The sequence below is a fragment of the Musca autumnalis genome, unplaced genomic scaffold (genome assembly GCF_047663935.1).
Source record: "Musca autumnalis isolate F117 unplaced genomic scaffold, ASM4766393v1 scaffold_5, whole genome shotgun sequence".
NCBI classification, from domain to species: Eukaryota; Metazoa; Arthropoda; class Insecta; order Diptera; family Muscidae; genus Musca; species Musca autumnalis.
Window position 1 is genome coordinate 177,353,985 of NW_027412088.1, and position 15,778 is coordinate 177,369,762.

At 31.3% G+C, this 15,778-nt stretch overlaps 2 protein-coding genes across 2 annotated transcripts in view; one reads left to right on the forward strand and one right to left on the reverse strand.

The window, feature by feature from the left end:
- Nucleotides 1-15,778, reverse strand: part of LOC141386847 (uncharacterized) — a 137,795-nt gene that overhangs the window by 10,438 nt on the left and 111,579 nt on the right. The gene's annotated exons all lie outside the window — the stretch shown is intronic.
- On the forward strand, nt 14,175-15,035 carry LOC141386849 (putative gustatory receptor 36b). The gene has a single exon (XM_073955755.1). The coding sequence runs from the start codon at nt 14,175-14,177 to the stop codon at nt 15,033-15,035; it is 861 nt and encodes a 286-aa protein (XP_073811856.1).

Sequence of the window (15,778 nt, forward strand, 5' to 3'; positions counted from 1 at the left end):
GATGAACTTATTTATAAGAAAAGGTTCATCGGATGAATTTTTCAGTAGGAAAAGCTTCGTCGGATGAACTTTTCTATAGGAAAATGGTCATCGGATGAACTTTTATATAGGAAAATGTTCATAGGATGAACTTTTCTATGGGAAAATGTTCATCGGATGAACTTTTCTATAGGAAAAGGTTCATCGGATGAAATGTTCTATCGGAAAGGTTTCATCGGATGAACTTTTTTTATAGGATAATGTTCATCGGATGGACTTTTTTATGGGAAAAGCTTTATCGAATGAACTTTTCTATAGAAAAAGTTTCATCGGGTGAACTTTTCTTTTGGAAAAGGTTCATCGGATGAACTTTTCTAGAGAAAACGTTCATCGGATGAGCTTTTCTATAGGAAAATATTCATCGGATGAGCTCTTCTATAGGAAAAGGTTTATCGAATGAAATTTTCTATAGAAAAAGTTTCATCGGATGAACTCTTCTATAGAAAAAGGTTTATCGGATGAACTTTTCTATAGGAAAATGTTCATCGGATGAGCTTTTCTATAGGAAAAGGTTCATCGGATGAACTTTTTCTATAGGAAAAGGTTCATCGGATGAACTTTTTTATGGAAAAGGTTCATCGGATGAACTTTTCTATAGAAAAGGTTCATCGGATGAACTTTTCTATAGGAAAATGGTCATCGGATGAACTTTTCTATAGGAAAATGGTCATCGGATGAAATTTTCTATAGGAAAATGGTCATCGGATGAAATTTTCTATAGGAAAATGGTCATCGGATGAACTTTGCTATAGGAAAAGGTTCATCGGATGAACTTTTCTATAGAAAAATGTTCATCGGAAAACTTTTCTATAGGAAAAGGTTCATCGGATGAACTTTTCTATAGGAAAAGGTTCATCGGATGAACTTTTCAATAGGAAAAGGTTCATCGGATGAACTTTTCAATAGGAAAAGGTTCATCGGATGAACTTTTCAATAGGAAAAGGTTCATAGATGAAATGTTTTATAGGAAAGGGTTCATCGGATGAACTTTTTATAGGATAAGGTTCACCCGGACTTTGCTATAGGAAAAGGTTCATCGGATGAACGTTTCTATAGGAAAAGGTTCATCGGATCAAATTCTATAAGAAAAGGTTCATCGGATAAACTTTTTCTTTAGGAAAAGGTTCATCAGATGAAATGTTTTATAGGAAAGGGTTCATCGGATGAACTATTTTATAGGATAAGGTTCATCGGATGATTTTTTTATAGGAAAATGTTAATAGGATGAACTGTTCTATAGGAAAGAAGTCACCGAATGAAAATGTTCATCGGATGAATTTTCTATACGAAAATGAACATTTCTTTAGAAAAAGGGTCATCAGATGAATTTTGCTTTAGGAAAATGTTGAAGGGATGAAACCTTCTATAAGAATAGGGTCATCAAATGAACTTTTTAGTAGTAAAAGTTTCATCGCATGAACTTTTCTGTTGGCAAATTTTCGTTGGATGAATTTTTCTATAGGAAACATTCAGTGGATTAACTTTTCTAAAGGATTGTTCTCGTCGGATAGACTTTTCTGTAGGAAAGGGTTCGTCGGATGAAATTTTCTATAGGAGAATGTTCATCGGATGAACCTTTCTATGGAAAAATGTTTATCGGGTGAATTTTCTATAGGAAAATGTTCATCGGATGAACTTTTTTGTAGGAAAAGGTTCATCGGATGAACCGTTCTATGGCAAAATGTTCATCGGATGAACTTTTCTATAGGAGAATGTTCACCGAATGAATCTTTCTAAAGCAAAATATTCATCAAATGAAGTTCTCTATAGGAAAATATTCATCGGATTAACTTGTCTATAGGAAGCGGTTCGTTGGATGAATTTTCCATAGAAAAATATTCATCGATTGTACTTTTTTCATCGGATGAAATTTTCTATAGGAAAAAGTTCATCGAGTGAACTTTTCTATAGGAAAAGGGTCATCGGCTGAACTTTTTTACAGGAAAAGGTTCATCTGTTGAACTTTTCTATAGGAAAAGGTTCATCGAATGAACTTTTCTGTAGGAAAAGGTTCATCGGATGAACTCTGCTATAGAAATAGGTTCATCGGATGAACTTTTCTATAGGCAAATTTTCATCGGATGAACTTTTCTCTAGGAAAAGGTTCATCGGATGATCTCTTCTATAGGGAAAGGTTCATCTGATGATCTTTTCTATAGGGAAAGGTTCATCGGATAAACGTTTCTATAGGAAACGGTTCATCGGATGAACTTTTCTATAGGAAAAGGTTCATCGGATGAACTTTTCTGTAGGAAAAGGTTCATCGGATGAAATTTTCTATAGGAAAAGGTTCATCGGATGAACTTTTCTATATGAAAAAATTCATCGGATGAACTTTTCTATAGGAAAAGGTTCATCGGATGAACTCTTCTATAGAAAAAGGTTTATCGGATGAACTTTTCTATAGGAAACTGTTCATCGGAAGAAATTTTCTATAGGGAAAGGTTCATCGGATGAACTTTTGTATAGGAAAAGGTTCATCGGATGAACTTTTCTAAAGGAAAATGTTCATCGGATGAACTTTTCTATAGGAAAGGGTTCATCGGATGAACTTTTCTATAGGAAAATGTTCATCGGATGAACTTTCCTATAGGAAAATGTTCATCGGATCAACTTGTCTATAGGAAGAGGTTCGTTGGATGAATTTTCCATAGAAAAATATTTATCGATTGAACTTTTTTATCGGCAAATGTTTACCGAATAAATTTTTCTATAGGAAAATGATCATCCGATAAACTTTTCTTTACGAAAATATTCATCGGATGAACCTTTCTATAGCAAAATGCTTATCGGATGAACTTTTCTATAGAAAAAGTTTCATCGGATGAATTTTTCTGTAAGAAAAGGTTCATCGGCTGAACTTTGCTATTGGAAAAGGTTCATCGGATGAACTTTTCTATAGGAAAAGGTTCAGCGGATGAACTTTTCTATAGACAAATTTTCATCGGGTGAACTTTTCTATAGGAAAAGATTCATCGGATGAACCTTTCTATGGCAAAATGTTTATCGGATGAACTTTTCTGTAGGAAAAGGTTCATCGGATGAACTTTTCTATAGGAAAATGTTCATCGGATGAACTTTTCTATAGGAAAATGTTCATCGGTTGAACTTTTTCTATAGGATAAGGTTCATCGGATGAACTTTTCTATAGCAAAATGTTCATCGGGTGAACTTTTCTATAGCAAAAGGTTCATCGGATGAAGTTTTCTATAGCAAAAGGTTCATCGGATGAACTTTTCGTTAGGAAAAGTTTCATCGGATGCAATTTTCTATAGGAAAAGGTTCATCGGATGAACTTTTCTTTAGGAAAAGGTTCATCGGATGAACTTTTCCATAGGAAAAGGGTCAGCGGATGAAAATTTCTATTGGAAAAGGGTCAGCGGATGAAATTTTCTACTGGAAAAGTTTCATCGGATGCAATTTTCTATAGGAAAAGGTTCATCGGATGAACTTTTCTATAGCAAAAGGTTCATCGGATGAACTTTTCTTTAGGAAAAGGTTTATCGGATGAACTTTTCTATAGGAAAATTGTCATCGGTTGAACTTTTCTATTGGAAAAGCTTCATCGGATGAACTTTTCTTTAGGAATAGGTTCATCAGATTAACTTTTTTGTAGGAAATGGTTCATAAGATGAACTTCTCTAAAAAAATGGTTCATCATCCGATGAACTTTTGGCAAATTTTCATCGGATGAATTTTTCTGTCGGAAAATTGTCATCGGTTGAACTTTTCTATTGGAAAATGTTCATCGATTGAACTTTCCTTAGGAAAATGTTGAACGGATGAACTTTTCTATAGGAAAATATTTATCAGACCTTTCTATAGAAAAAGTCTATCGGAATAACTTTTTTGTTTTTCAAAATAGTCTGGCTTAATCCCATTGTTGTTGTTTTATTATTTTAAAACAACTAATTTTTTAGTGGAAAAAGGTTGGCATTGTTCGCCAATTTGACGACACATAGCAGTGGGAAAAGGTTTGGTGTGTTTCGCAAACACTTTCGTCGGAGTTGTGTTAGGCTGCCAAAGAAAAACTTCTCATTGAAGTTTTTTCTTTGTTCACCTTTATACTTCGAGCTGACGATTGATGTTTGGGTATAAAAAGTTTCTCGTTGAAGAAGTTATTGAAAAATAACTTCGGTGGAGAATATCCACAAACAAGAAACAAGGGAACTGATGAGATCCAGTGGCGTGGATCGAAACTAGACTTCCTTGTCTTACCCCTTGGCGAACAATGCCAACCTTTTTCCACTAATAAATTAGTTGTTTTAAAATAATAAAACAACAACAATGGGATTAAGCCAGACTATTTTGAAAAACAAAATTGTATTAGCTATCCCAATAAAAAACGACGCCATCAATGTTCGGAATAACTTTTTCATAGGTATAAGTCTGTCGAATGGACTTTGTCATAGGAAAAAGTCTATTGAATGAACTTTTAATAAGAAAAAATAATCGGAGATGACTTTTCCGATAGAACATTTCAATAGACATAGCTTGTTTTATAGAAAAGTTAATCGGAAATGGCATTTCCAACAATAAAATGTCATCGGATATGATTTTTCCCATAGAAGTGTTCGTCGGAGATGACTCTTCATATGGAAAATTTCGACTGAGATTTTTTCTTGTGCAATTTTCAAATTTTTTATAGAGAAGTTCATTGGATTTGACTTTTCCCGTAGAAGGTTAATCGAAGACTAATTTTTTTACAGAATCTAAAGGTTATTATTTCGATATTAGTGAAATAACCATGACGTCATGGTGTCGACGCATTCCATGAGCATGCAGTTTGTCTAAAGACAGATAACCACTGCCATGTGATATCGGTTTGAATATCAGAAATTACTGTCATTAGGCTGGAGGTTAATTGAAAAGATTATTTTCCACTACTGCCATCGGAGTTTGAAATCTGTTGGAAAGACATATGAGCCATTCATTAAGAGATGTTGGGGTGATTTCTTCTTTAAACGAACTTTGGCCTATATTGAATAAAAAATCGGATGATCTGTTGTCTCTAAGAAAAATCATCTTATGGGCCTTTTCTTAAGAAAAATCATCGAATGGACAATTGCCCTTTGGAAAATTAATTTCATGTTCCAATTTGCTCTGCAATGGCCCATATTTTTTTGTTATAATTAAAACAAAAAATCCCAACAACGGATTTCAAGGCTGTCTGTCGCTATAGTCTCCAAATTAAAGAAGTAAACAATCAAGTTAAACTCCGCAAAACCATGAGACGCTCCACCCGTTGGATGTTGGCCTTCTTCTATTGGAGTTCGCAAATATTTGCCATCGTGCCATTCGGTTATGATTCCGAAAAGAGGGAAATCTATACTTCACTCTCACTGACCTTGTATTGCATTGTCGCTAATGTCGGAATGTTTGCCCTGATACCGTTCCTGTGGGATGTCCAAATGAATCCGCAAAACATGTATGAGAAGGACTTGCATGTAATTATCACAGCCATAACATCACTGGTGGAGATTTTGGCTGTTCTGATCACAGTGATACTCATATGGCTGCAGCGCCAGGAGTTTATGGAGGTAGTAAGGAAATTTCTGAACCTACGTAGATTCATCTTGGAGAAGTGGATTCTTAATGAAAAACAAAAAACCAAGTATGAAAATGCCATTCGATTGAAATTCTACTGGAGTTTATTGGCCCACGTTTGCATTATTTTCGGCTACACCGATTTCTTTCAACAACAATTCCACATGAATGGATTCTTGGTGGTGCTGCTCGCAATCGTTTTTAACCTCTACTTGGGAATCCTGCTAACCAATAGTTATGTTTTCCTTGCAACTGTTAATATGTCGCTGGAACTTCTTAACGGGGAACTGAAGAAGGTTCTGGAATGTTCGGATTTGTTGTCACGTTTTGAGTATTTGAAGCAGATTCATGCTGTCGACTTTGAACGTCAGTGCACTAAACTAGCCAATGAACTGGACAACTTAGCCGCAGTCCAATATCAAATGATTCAGATTTTGAATCGCATTATTCGCATCTTTGGCGTACAAACTGTCAGCGATATCCTAGTGGTATATCTTAGCAACATAGGAGTCTTTTATATATCCTATATGATCCTGCAGCATTCCTATATGAGGGAAATGTATGGCACAGCTGTCATATACACATCGATTTCCCTATTTGTCTACTACATGGATTTGAAATTGTTTATATTTCAAATATTCCGAGTGGAAGAGCTCTTTGCGGAAACGGAAGAGATGTTGAGGCTTCGTGATATGTTCGAGTCGAATTTGAGTGAACGTTTGGAGAATAGTGTGAGTATACTTTGTAAATATTTAAGAAAATAAACATAGCCATAAATGAACATGTTATCAACTGATCAGAAAATTTATCGATAATCGAAAAAATTACTATAAATTTTCTAACGATAATCGAAAAATTTACCTATAGAAATTTTATCGGTAATCGAAAAATTCCCTATAGAAATCTTATCAATAATCGAAAAATTTACCTATAGAAATTTTATCGATAATCGAAAGAATTTACTACAGAAATTTTATCGATAAGCGAAAAAATTTACTATAGAACTTGTATCGATAATCGAAAAAATTTACTATAGAAATTTTATCGATAATCGAAAAAATTTACTATAGAAATTTTATCGATAATCGAAAAAATTTACTATAGAAATTTTATCGATAATCGAAAAAATTTACTCTAGAAATTTTATCGATAATCGAAAAAATGTACTATAGAAATTTTATCGATAATCGAAAAAATGTACTATAGAAATTTTATCGATAATCGAAAAAATGTACTATAGAAATTTTATCGATAATCGAAAAAATGTACTATAGAAATTTTATCGATAATCGAAAAAATTTACTATAGAAATTTTATCGATAATCGAAAAAATTTACTATAGAAATTTTATCGATAATCGAAAAAATTTACTATAGAAATTTTATAGATAATCGAAAAAATTTACTATAGAAATTTTATCGATAATCGAAAAAATGTACTCTAGAAATTTTATCGATAATCGAAAAAATTTACTATAGAAATTTTATCGATAATCGAAAAAATGTACTATAGAAATTTTATCGATAATCGAAAAAATTTACTATAGAAATTTTATCGATAATCGAAAAAAATTACTATAGAAATTTTATAGATAATCGAAAAAATTTACTATAGAAATTTTATCGATAATCGACAAAATTTACTATAGAAATTTTATCGATAATCGAAAAAATGTACTATAGAAATTTTATCGATAATCGAAAAAATTTACTATAGAAATTTTATCGATAATCGAAAAAAATTACTATAGAAATTTTATAGATAATCGAAAAAATTTACTATAGAAATTTTATCGATAATCGACAAAATTTACTATAGAAATTTTATCGATAATCGACAAAATTTACTATAGAAATTTTATCGATAATCGACAAAATTTACTATAGAAATTTTATCGATAATAGAAAAAATTTACTTTAGAAATTTTATCGATAATCGAAAAATTTACTATAGAAATTTTTAACGATAATCGAAAAAATTTACTATAGAAATTTTATCGATAATCGAAAAAATTTTCTATAGAAATTTAGTCGATAATCGAAAAATTTTCTATAGAAATTTGGTCGATAATTGAAAAAAATTGCTATAGAAATTTGGTGGATAATCGAAAAATTCCCCTAGAAATTTGGTCGATAATCGAAAAATTTCCTATGGAAAGTTGATCGATAATCGTAAAATTTGCTGTAGAAATTTGGTCCATAATCGAAAAAATTTTGTCGATAATCGAAAAATTTCCCATAGAAATTTTTGTCCATAATCGAAAAAATTGCTATAGAAATTTGATCGATAATCGATAAAATTTAGTATAAATATTTTATCGATAATCGGAAAAATTTACTATAGAAATTTGATCGATAATCAAAAATTTGGTATAATAATTTGGTCGATAATCGAAAAATTTCCCATAGAAATTTGGCCGATAATCGGAAAATTTTATATGGAAATTTGATCGATAATCAAAAAAATTGCCATAGAAATTTGGTCGATAATCGAAATTTTGTCGATAATCAAAAAAATTGCTATAGAAATTTGATCGATAATCGAAAAATTTGCTATAGAAATTTGGTCGATAATCTAAAAATTTCCAATAGAAATTTGGTCGATAATCGAAAAATTTCCCCTAGAAATTTGGTCGATAATCGCAAAATTTCCTATGGAAAATTGATCGATAATCGAAAAAATTGCTATAGAAATTTGGTCGATAATCGAAAATTTTCCCATAGAAATTTTGTCTATAATCGTACAATTTCCCATAGAAATTTGGTCGATAATCGAAATATTTCCTATTGAAATTTTGTCGATAATCAAAAAATTGTTATTGAAATTTGACTTCATTTTAATTTGATTATGATTTAATCGAAAAATTTGCTATAGAAATCTGGTCGATAATTGAAAAAATTTCCTATTGAAATTTGGTCGATAATCCAAAAATTTGCTATAGAAATTTGGTCGATAATCGAAAAATTTCCTATTGAAATTTGGTCGATAATCGAAAAAATTGCTATAGAAATTTGATCGATAATCGAAAAATTTGCTATAGAAATTTGGTCGATAATCGAAAAATTTCCCATAGAAATTTGGTCGATAATCGAAAAATTTCCTATTGAAATTTGGTCGATAATCGAAAAAATTGCTATAGAAATTTGATCGATAATCGAAAAATTTGCTATAGAAATTTGGTCGATAATCGAAAAATTTCCCATAGAAATTTGGTCGATAATCGAAAAAATTGCTATAGAAATTTGGTCGATAATCGAAAAATTTCCTATAGAAATTTTGTCGATAATCGAAAAAATTGCTATAGAAATTTTATCGATAATCGAAAAATTTCCCATAGAAATTTGGTCGATAATCGAAAATTTTTTTATAGAAATTTTGTCGATAATCGAAAAATTTCCCACAGAAATTTGGTCGATAATCGAAAAGAAATTGCTATTCCTATAGAAAGTTGATAATCGTAAAATTTGCTATAGAAATTTGGTCGATAATTGAAAAATTTCCCATAGAAATTTGGTCGATAATCGAAAAAATTGCTATAGAAATTTGGTCGATAATCGAAAAATTTCCTATAGAAATTTTGTCGATAATCGAAAAAATTGCTATAGAAATTTGATCGATAATCGAAAAATTTGCTATAGAAATTTGGTCGATAATCGAAAAATTTCCCATAGAAATTTGGTCGATAATCGAAAAATTTCCTATTGAAATTTGGTCGATAATCGAAAAAATTGCTATAGAAATTTGATCGATAATCGAAAAATTTGCTATAGAAATTTGGTCGATAATCGAAAAATTTCCCATAGAAATTTGGTCGATAATCGAAAAAATTGCTATAGAAATTTGGTCGATAATCGAAAAATTTCCTATAGAAATTTTGTCGATAATCGAAAAAATTGCTATAGAAATTTTATCGATAATCGAAAAATTTCCCATAGAAATTTGGTCGATAATCGAAAATTTTTTTATAGAAATTTTGTCGATAATCGAAAAATTTCCCACAGAAATTTGGTCGATAATCGAAAAGAAATTGCTATTCCTATAGAAAGTTGATAATCGTAAAATTTGCTATAGAAATTTGGTCGATAATTGAAAAATTTCCCATAGAAATTTGGTCGATAATCGAAAAAATTGCTATAGAAATTTGGTCGATAATCGAAAAATTTCCTATAGAAATTTTGTCGATAATCGAAAAAATTGCTATAGAAATTTTATCGATAATCGAAAAATTTCCCATAGAAATTTGGTCGATAATCGAAAATTTTTTTATAGAAATTTTGTCGATAATCGAAAAATTTCCCACAGAAATTTGGTCGATAATCGAAAAGAAATTGCTATTCCTATAGAAAGTTGATAATCGTAAAATTTGCTATAGAAATTTGGTCGATAATTGAAAAATTTCCCATAGAAATTTGGTCAATAATCGAAAATTTTTCCATAGAAATTGTTTCGATAATCGAAAAATTTCCTATAGAAAGTTGATCGATAATCGTAAAATTTGCTATAGAAATTTGGTCGATAATCGAAAAAATTCCCATAGAAATTTGGTCGAAAACCGAAAAATTTCCTCTAGAAATTTGGTCGATAATCGAAAAAAATTTTATAGAAATTTTATCGATTGTAGAAAAAATTTACTGTAGAAATTTTATCGATTATCGAAAAAATTTACATATTATTGATAATCGAAAAAAATCTCATAAAATGTTGCTTATGAAAATTATCGATTAAGATTAAAAATATTTACTTATCCTGCGCATTGGTAATTAGGAGACGATTGTAAAGTGTGTGATAAAACCACCCCATTCCCCATAAGAAAAACAACTCAATTCTATTTCCATGTTATTTTTCACTATGTCTTGAATTAGTTCCGTTCAGTCAATAGAAGTCGTCATGCGACGGTCTACGGATTACATGGTTATTGTGGCATTGTTTGTCGCACAAATGTTGGGTGTTATATCTTTCTGCTACAATCATCGTACGGGGGAAGTGTACACATCAACTTGGCTAACTGTATACAGTGTCATCATAAGTATGGTTATGTTTGGAGCATTACCAATACTGCGGCATATCAACGTCAACGTAAAATATTTATCTGCCAAAATCCATTTCTTAATATTTCTAATACAAATAGTGGCCGTCTTGGTCACGATCTTCTTCAATTGGACAAAACGCTGTGAATTTATGCGGACGCTAAGAGAAGTGACAAGAGTGGAAATGGAATTTAAGAAAAGATGGCCTCTTAGCGAGAAAGTGGAAAGAAGATTTGAAAAAACGATACGTTCGAAATTCACCTGGGGATGTGCTTCTAGCTTGGCCATAATGATGGGATCGTTGGAATTCTTTAAGCATCAATTTAATTTGGAAAACATCTGGGTAATATTGGCTTTGGGTGTCATCACTAATGTCATCAATTTGGTCATGACATCATATTTCTTTTATATTCTCCACATAAATACTTTCCTGGCGGCCCTTAATGAGGAGTTGTTGTTGATACTGAGGAAATCTGAGAACTTGGCCTATCTTCAGAGATTGGGACAAGCTCATGCAGGATTTTTCATAACTCAATGCTGTCAAATTGCCGATGATGTGGATGAATTGGCTAAATTTCAGTTGGTGTTTCGCCAATTAGCCAAACGCATCAACACCATGTATGACGTCCAGGGGGCCTTTGTCCTACTGACCATATATTTGAATAACATATCGGTGATTTACGCTTTTTATACCTGGTCAAGTATTGAAGAGGAAGTTTACAGTAAATGGATAATGGTCTGGATGCCATTTGCCTTGTTCTTGTATTTTGTGGATGTGAGGATATTTTTATTTTCAATGTTGGCCTATGAAGATTTAGTCGGTGATACCTCAAGAATGCTGAAGGAATATCAAACGTGTTTCAATAATCTGGATATTCGATTGGAAGAAAGTGTAAGTAGAAGAAAAGAGATAATATTACAATTATAAAAAAGTGAATTTGTGGATGAATAATATATGAAGTTTTCGAACAAAGTTAAGCGGGTGAAACTTTTCCGACAGCAAAGATAATCGGATAAACTACATTTTTCGAAATTTTTCGATTATCGATAAATTTCTTATAAAAATTTTTCGATTATTAATAAAATTTCTATAGGAAATTTTTCTTTTATCGATAAAATTTCTAAAGGAAATTTTTCGATTATCGATAAAATTTCTATAGGAAATTTTTCGATAAAATTTCTATAGGAAAATTTTCGATTATCGATAAAATTTCTGTAGGAAAATTTTGGATTATCGATAAAATTTCTATAGGAAATTTTTCGATTATCGATAAAATTTCTATAGGAAATTTTTCGATTATCGATAAAATTTCTATAGGAAATTTTTCGATTATCGATAAAATTTCTATAGGAAATTTTTCGATTATCGATAAAATTTCTATAGGAAATTTTTCGATTATCGATAAAATTTCTATAGGAAATTTTTCGATTATCGATAAAATTTCTATAGGAAATTTTTCGATTATCGATAAAATTTCTATAGGAAATTTTTCGATTATCGATAAAATTTCTATAGGAAATTTTTCGATTATCGACAAATTTCTTATAGGAAATTTTTCGATTATCGATACATTTCTTATAGGAAATTTTTCGATTATCGATACATTTCTGTTAGGAAATTTTTCGATTATCGACAAATTTCTTATAGGAAATTTTTCGATTATCGACAAATGTCTTATAGGAAATTTTTCGATTATCGACAAATGTCTTATAGGAAATTTTTCGATTATCGAATACATTTCTGTTAGGAAATTTTTCGATTATCGACAAATTTCTTCTAGGAAATTTTTCGATTATCGACAAATTTCTTATAGGAAATTTTTCGATTATCGATACATTTCTGTTAGGAAGTTTTTCGATTATCGACAAATTTCTTATAGGAAATTTTTCGATTATCGGCAAATGTCTTATAGGAAATTTTTCGATTATCGATACATTTCTGTTAGGAAATTTTTCGATTATCGATACATTTCTGTTAGGAAATTTTTCCACTATCGACAAATTTCTTATAGGAAATTTTTCGATTATCGACAAATTTCTTATAGGAAATTTTTCGATTATCGACAAATTTCTTATAGGAAATTTTTCGATTATCGACAAATTTCTTATAGGAAATTTTTCGATTATCGACAAATTTCTTATAGGAAATTTTTCGATTATCGACAAATTTCTTATAGGAAATTTTTCGATTATCGACAAATTTCTTATAGGAAATTTTTCGATTATCGATACATTTCTGTTAGGAAATTTTTCGATTATCGACAAATTTCTTATAGGAAATTTTTCGATTATCGGCAAATGTCTTATAGGAAATTTTTCGATTATCGATACATTTCTGTTAGGAAATTTTTCGATTATCGACAAATGTCTTATAGGAAATTTTTCGATTATCGATACATTTCTGTTAGGAAATTTTTCGATTATCGACAAATTTCTTATAGGAAATTTTTCGATTATCGGCAAATGTCTTATAGGAAATTTTTCGATTATCGACAAATTTCTTACAGGAAATTTTTCGATTATCGATACATTTCTGTTAGGAAATTTTTCGATTATCGATACATTTCTGTTAGGAAATTTTTCGATTATCGACAAATTTCTTACAGGAAATTTTTCGATTATCGATACATTTCTGTTAGGAAATTTTTCGATTATCGATACATTTCTGTTAGGAAATTTTTCGATTATCGACAAATTTCTTATAGGAAATTTTTCGATTATCGGCAAATGTCTTATAGGAAATTTTTCGATTATCGATACATTTCTGTTAGGAAATTTTTCGATTATCGACAAATGTCTTATAGGAAATTTTTCGATTATCGACAAATTTCTTATAGGAAATTTTTCGATTATCGACAAATTTCTTATAGGAAATTTTTCGATTATCGCTAAAAATTTCAATAGAAAATTTTTGCGCTTATCGCTAAAATTTCAATAGAAAATTTTTGCGATTATCGCTAAAATTTCAATAGAAAAGTTTTGCGATTATCGCTAAAATTTCAATAAAAAACTTTTGCGTTTATCGTTAAAAATTTTAATAGAAAATTTTTGCGCTTATCGCTAAAAATGTCAATAGAAAATTTTTGTGATTATCGCTAAAATTTCAATAGAAAATTTTTGCGATTATCGCTAAACTTTCAATAGAAAATGTTTGCGATTATCGCTACAATTTCAATAGAAAATTTTTGCGATTATCGCTAAAATTTCAATAGAAAATGTTTGCGATTATCGCTAAAATTTCAATAGAAACATTTTTAAAGGATTTTTTTTCTTGATTTCTTTTGGGAAATTTAAATCAAACAATTTCTAATAGATAAATAACCGAAAAAGTTTTTTTTCTTTCTGTCGGGGTTAATTAAGGAAAATATGATTTCTATCCTGACGAAGTGCATAAACAAAATTACTACTTCGATGGCCCATAATAAGTTGATGAAATCTTCATTTGCCTTTTTGGGTAATTAAGTATTGATTGCGTAATCGAACCTAATTACCTCACCAGAAAAAAAATTCAAACCAATGACCGTTTTATTCAGTCCATAAGTAACTTCTATAGGAAACGTCATGCGTCGGTCTACGCATTGGATGATTACGGTCGTATTGGTAACCGCTCAACTCTTGGGTACCTTATCTTTCTGCTACAATCATCGCACGGGTGAAATTTACATTGCACCCTGGCTCACCTACTACACGGCCCTGATAAGTGTGGCTATGTTTGGAGTTTTGCCGATGCTGCAGCACATCACCGTCAACACCAAATATTTCCATGCCAAAATTAATTTTTTAATATTTTTAATACGCCTGACGGCAGTCCTGGTCTCCGTGATCTTCAATTGGACCAAGCGTGGAGAATATATTAAATCGCTGAGAGATTTATATCGATTAAAAATTGAATTTTTGAAGAGATGGCCCTTGAGCACGAGATTGGAGGAGAAATTTGAAAATGCAATACGTTCAAAATTTTGTTGGGGCATTACTTCCAGCATGGCCGCAATACTGGGATCTTTTGAATTTTTCAAACAACAGCTGAATGTGAATAATGTCGGGATCATCGTGACGTTGGGTCTAATGGCAAATGTCATCAATTTGGTGTTGACAAGTTATTTCTGTTGCATTCTACGTATCAATACTTTGTTGGCTGCCATTAATGAGGAGCTAGCCGGAATACTTGAGAAATCTAAACAGCTGGCAAATCTCCGGAAATTGGGCTTTATCCATGCTGGCTTTTTCATAACACAATGCTGTCAATTTTCCGATGATGTTGAGGAGCTGGCCAGATTTCAGTTGCGATTTTGTAAATTAGCCATGCATATCAATGACATGTACGATGTCCAGGGTGCTTGTGTCCTGCTTACCGTGTACTTGAACAGTACATCGGTGTTTTATGCCATTTATGTTTCCTCGAATAGCCATTTTCGATTATAAAGTCCTGTTTACCATTTTCGATTATAAAGATGTTCTGGCAGAGTGTGGCAGACTTTTAAAGGAACAACAAACTTGCCTAACCAATTTGGATGAGCGCTTGGACGAGAGTGTAAGTAGTCGATTAAAAAAGAAATTTCACAAGAGGTTAAGGGGGGATGATTTACATTAAGTGGACGACACACCATCAAGATAAAATGAAAGCTTTGTTCGACGGTCAGTGTGACCATTATTAATTTTTGTTAGCCAAGAACTGTTTCCATAAAGTAGCTGTCAATTGACTTGAAAGTGTGCATCCACCCCATTTTTATATTAACTTTAAAGAAATACCAACATTAGTCACCGATAAAAATCACACACCGAACTGCAGCCAACTTCGCGTTGTTTCTAAAATAACAACAAACGACTACTCAGTTGCTAATCGCCGCGAACCACGAAGCCTTCCAGTATTTGCATTCTTAGATTTTGTTTTTATATTTCCCAGTTGTTGGGAGTATTGCCATTCAATTATGATTTCGAAGCGGGTGAAATGTATACTTCTCTCCCCCTAACCATCTACTCTGCTCTAATAAACACTCTTAAGTTTGCCGTTATACCGCTACTCCTGCGTTTGAATTTCGATTTTCGAACAGTGAGTAAAATCGATTTACATTTACGAATAACCTCAGTTCTATTTCTTCTACGCCCCGTGGCCATATTCGCGACAGTAATTTTTAATTGGATTAAACGGCAGACATTTTTGCAGA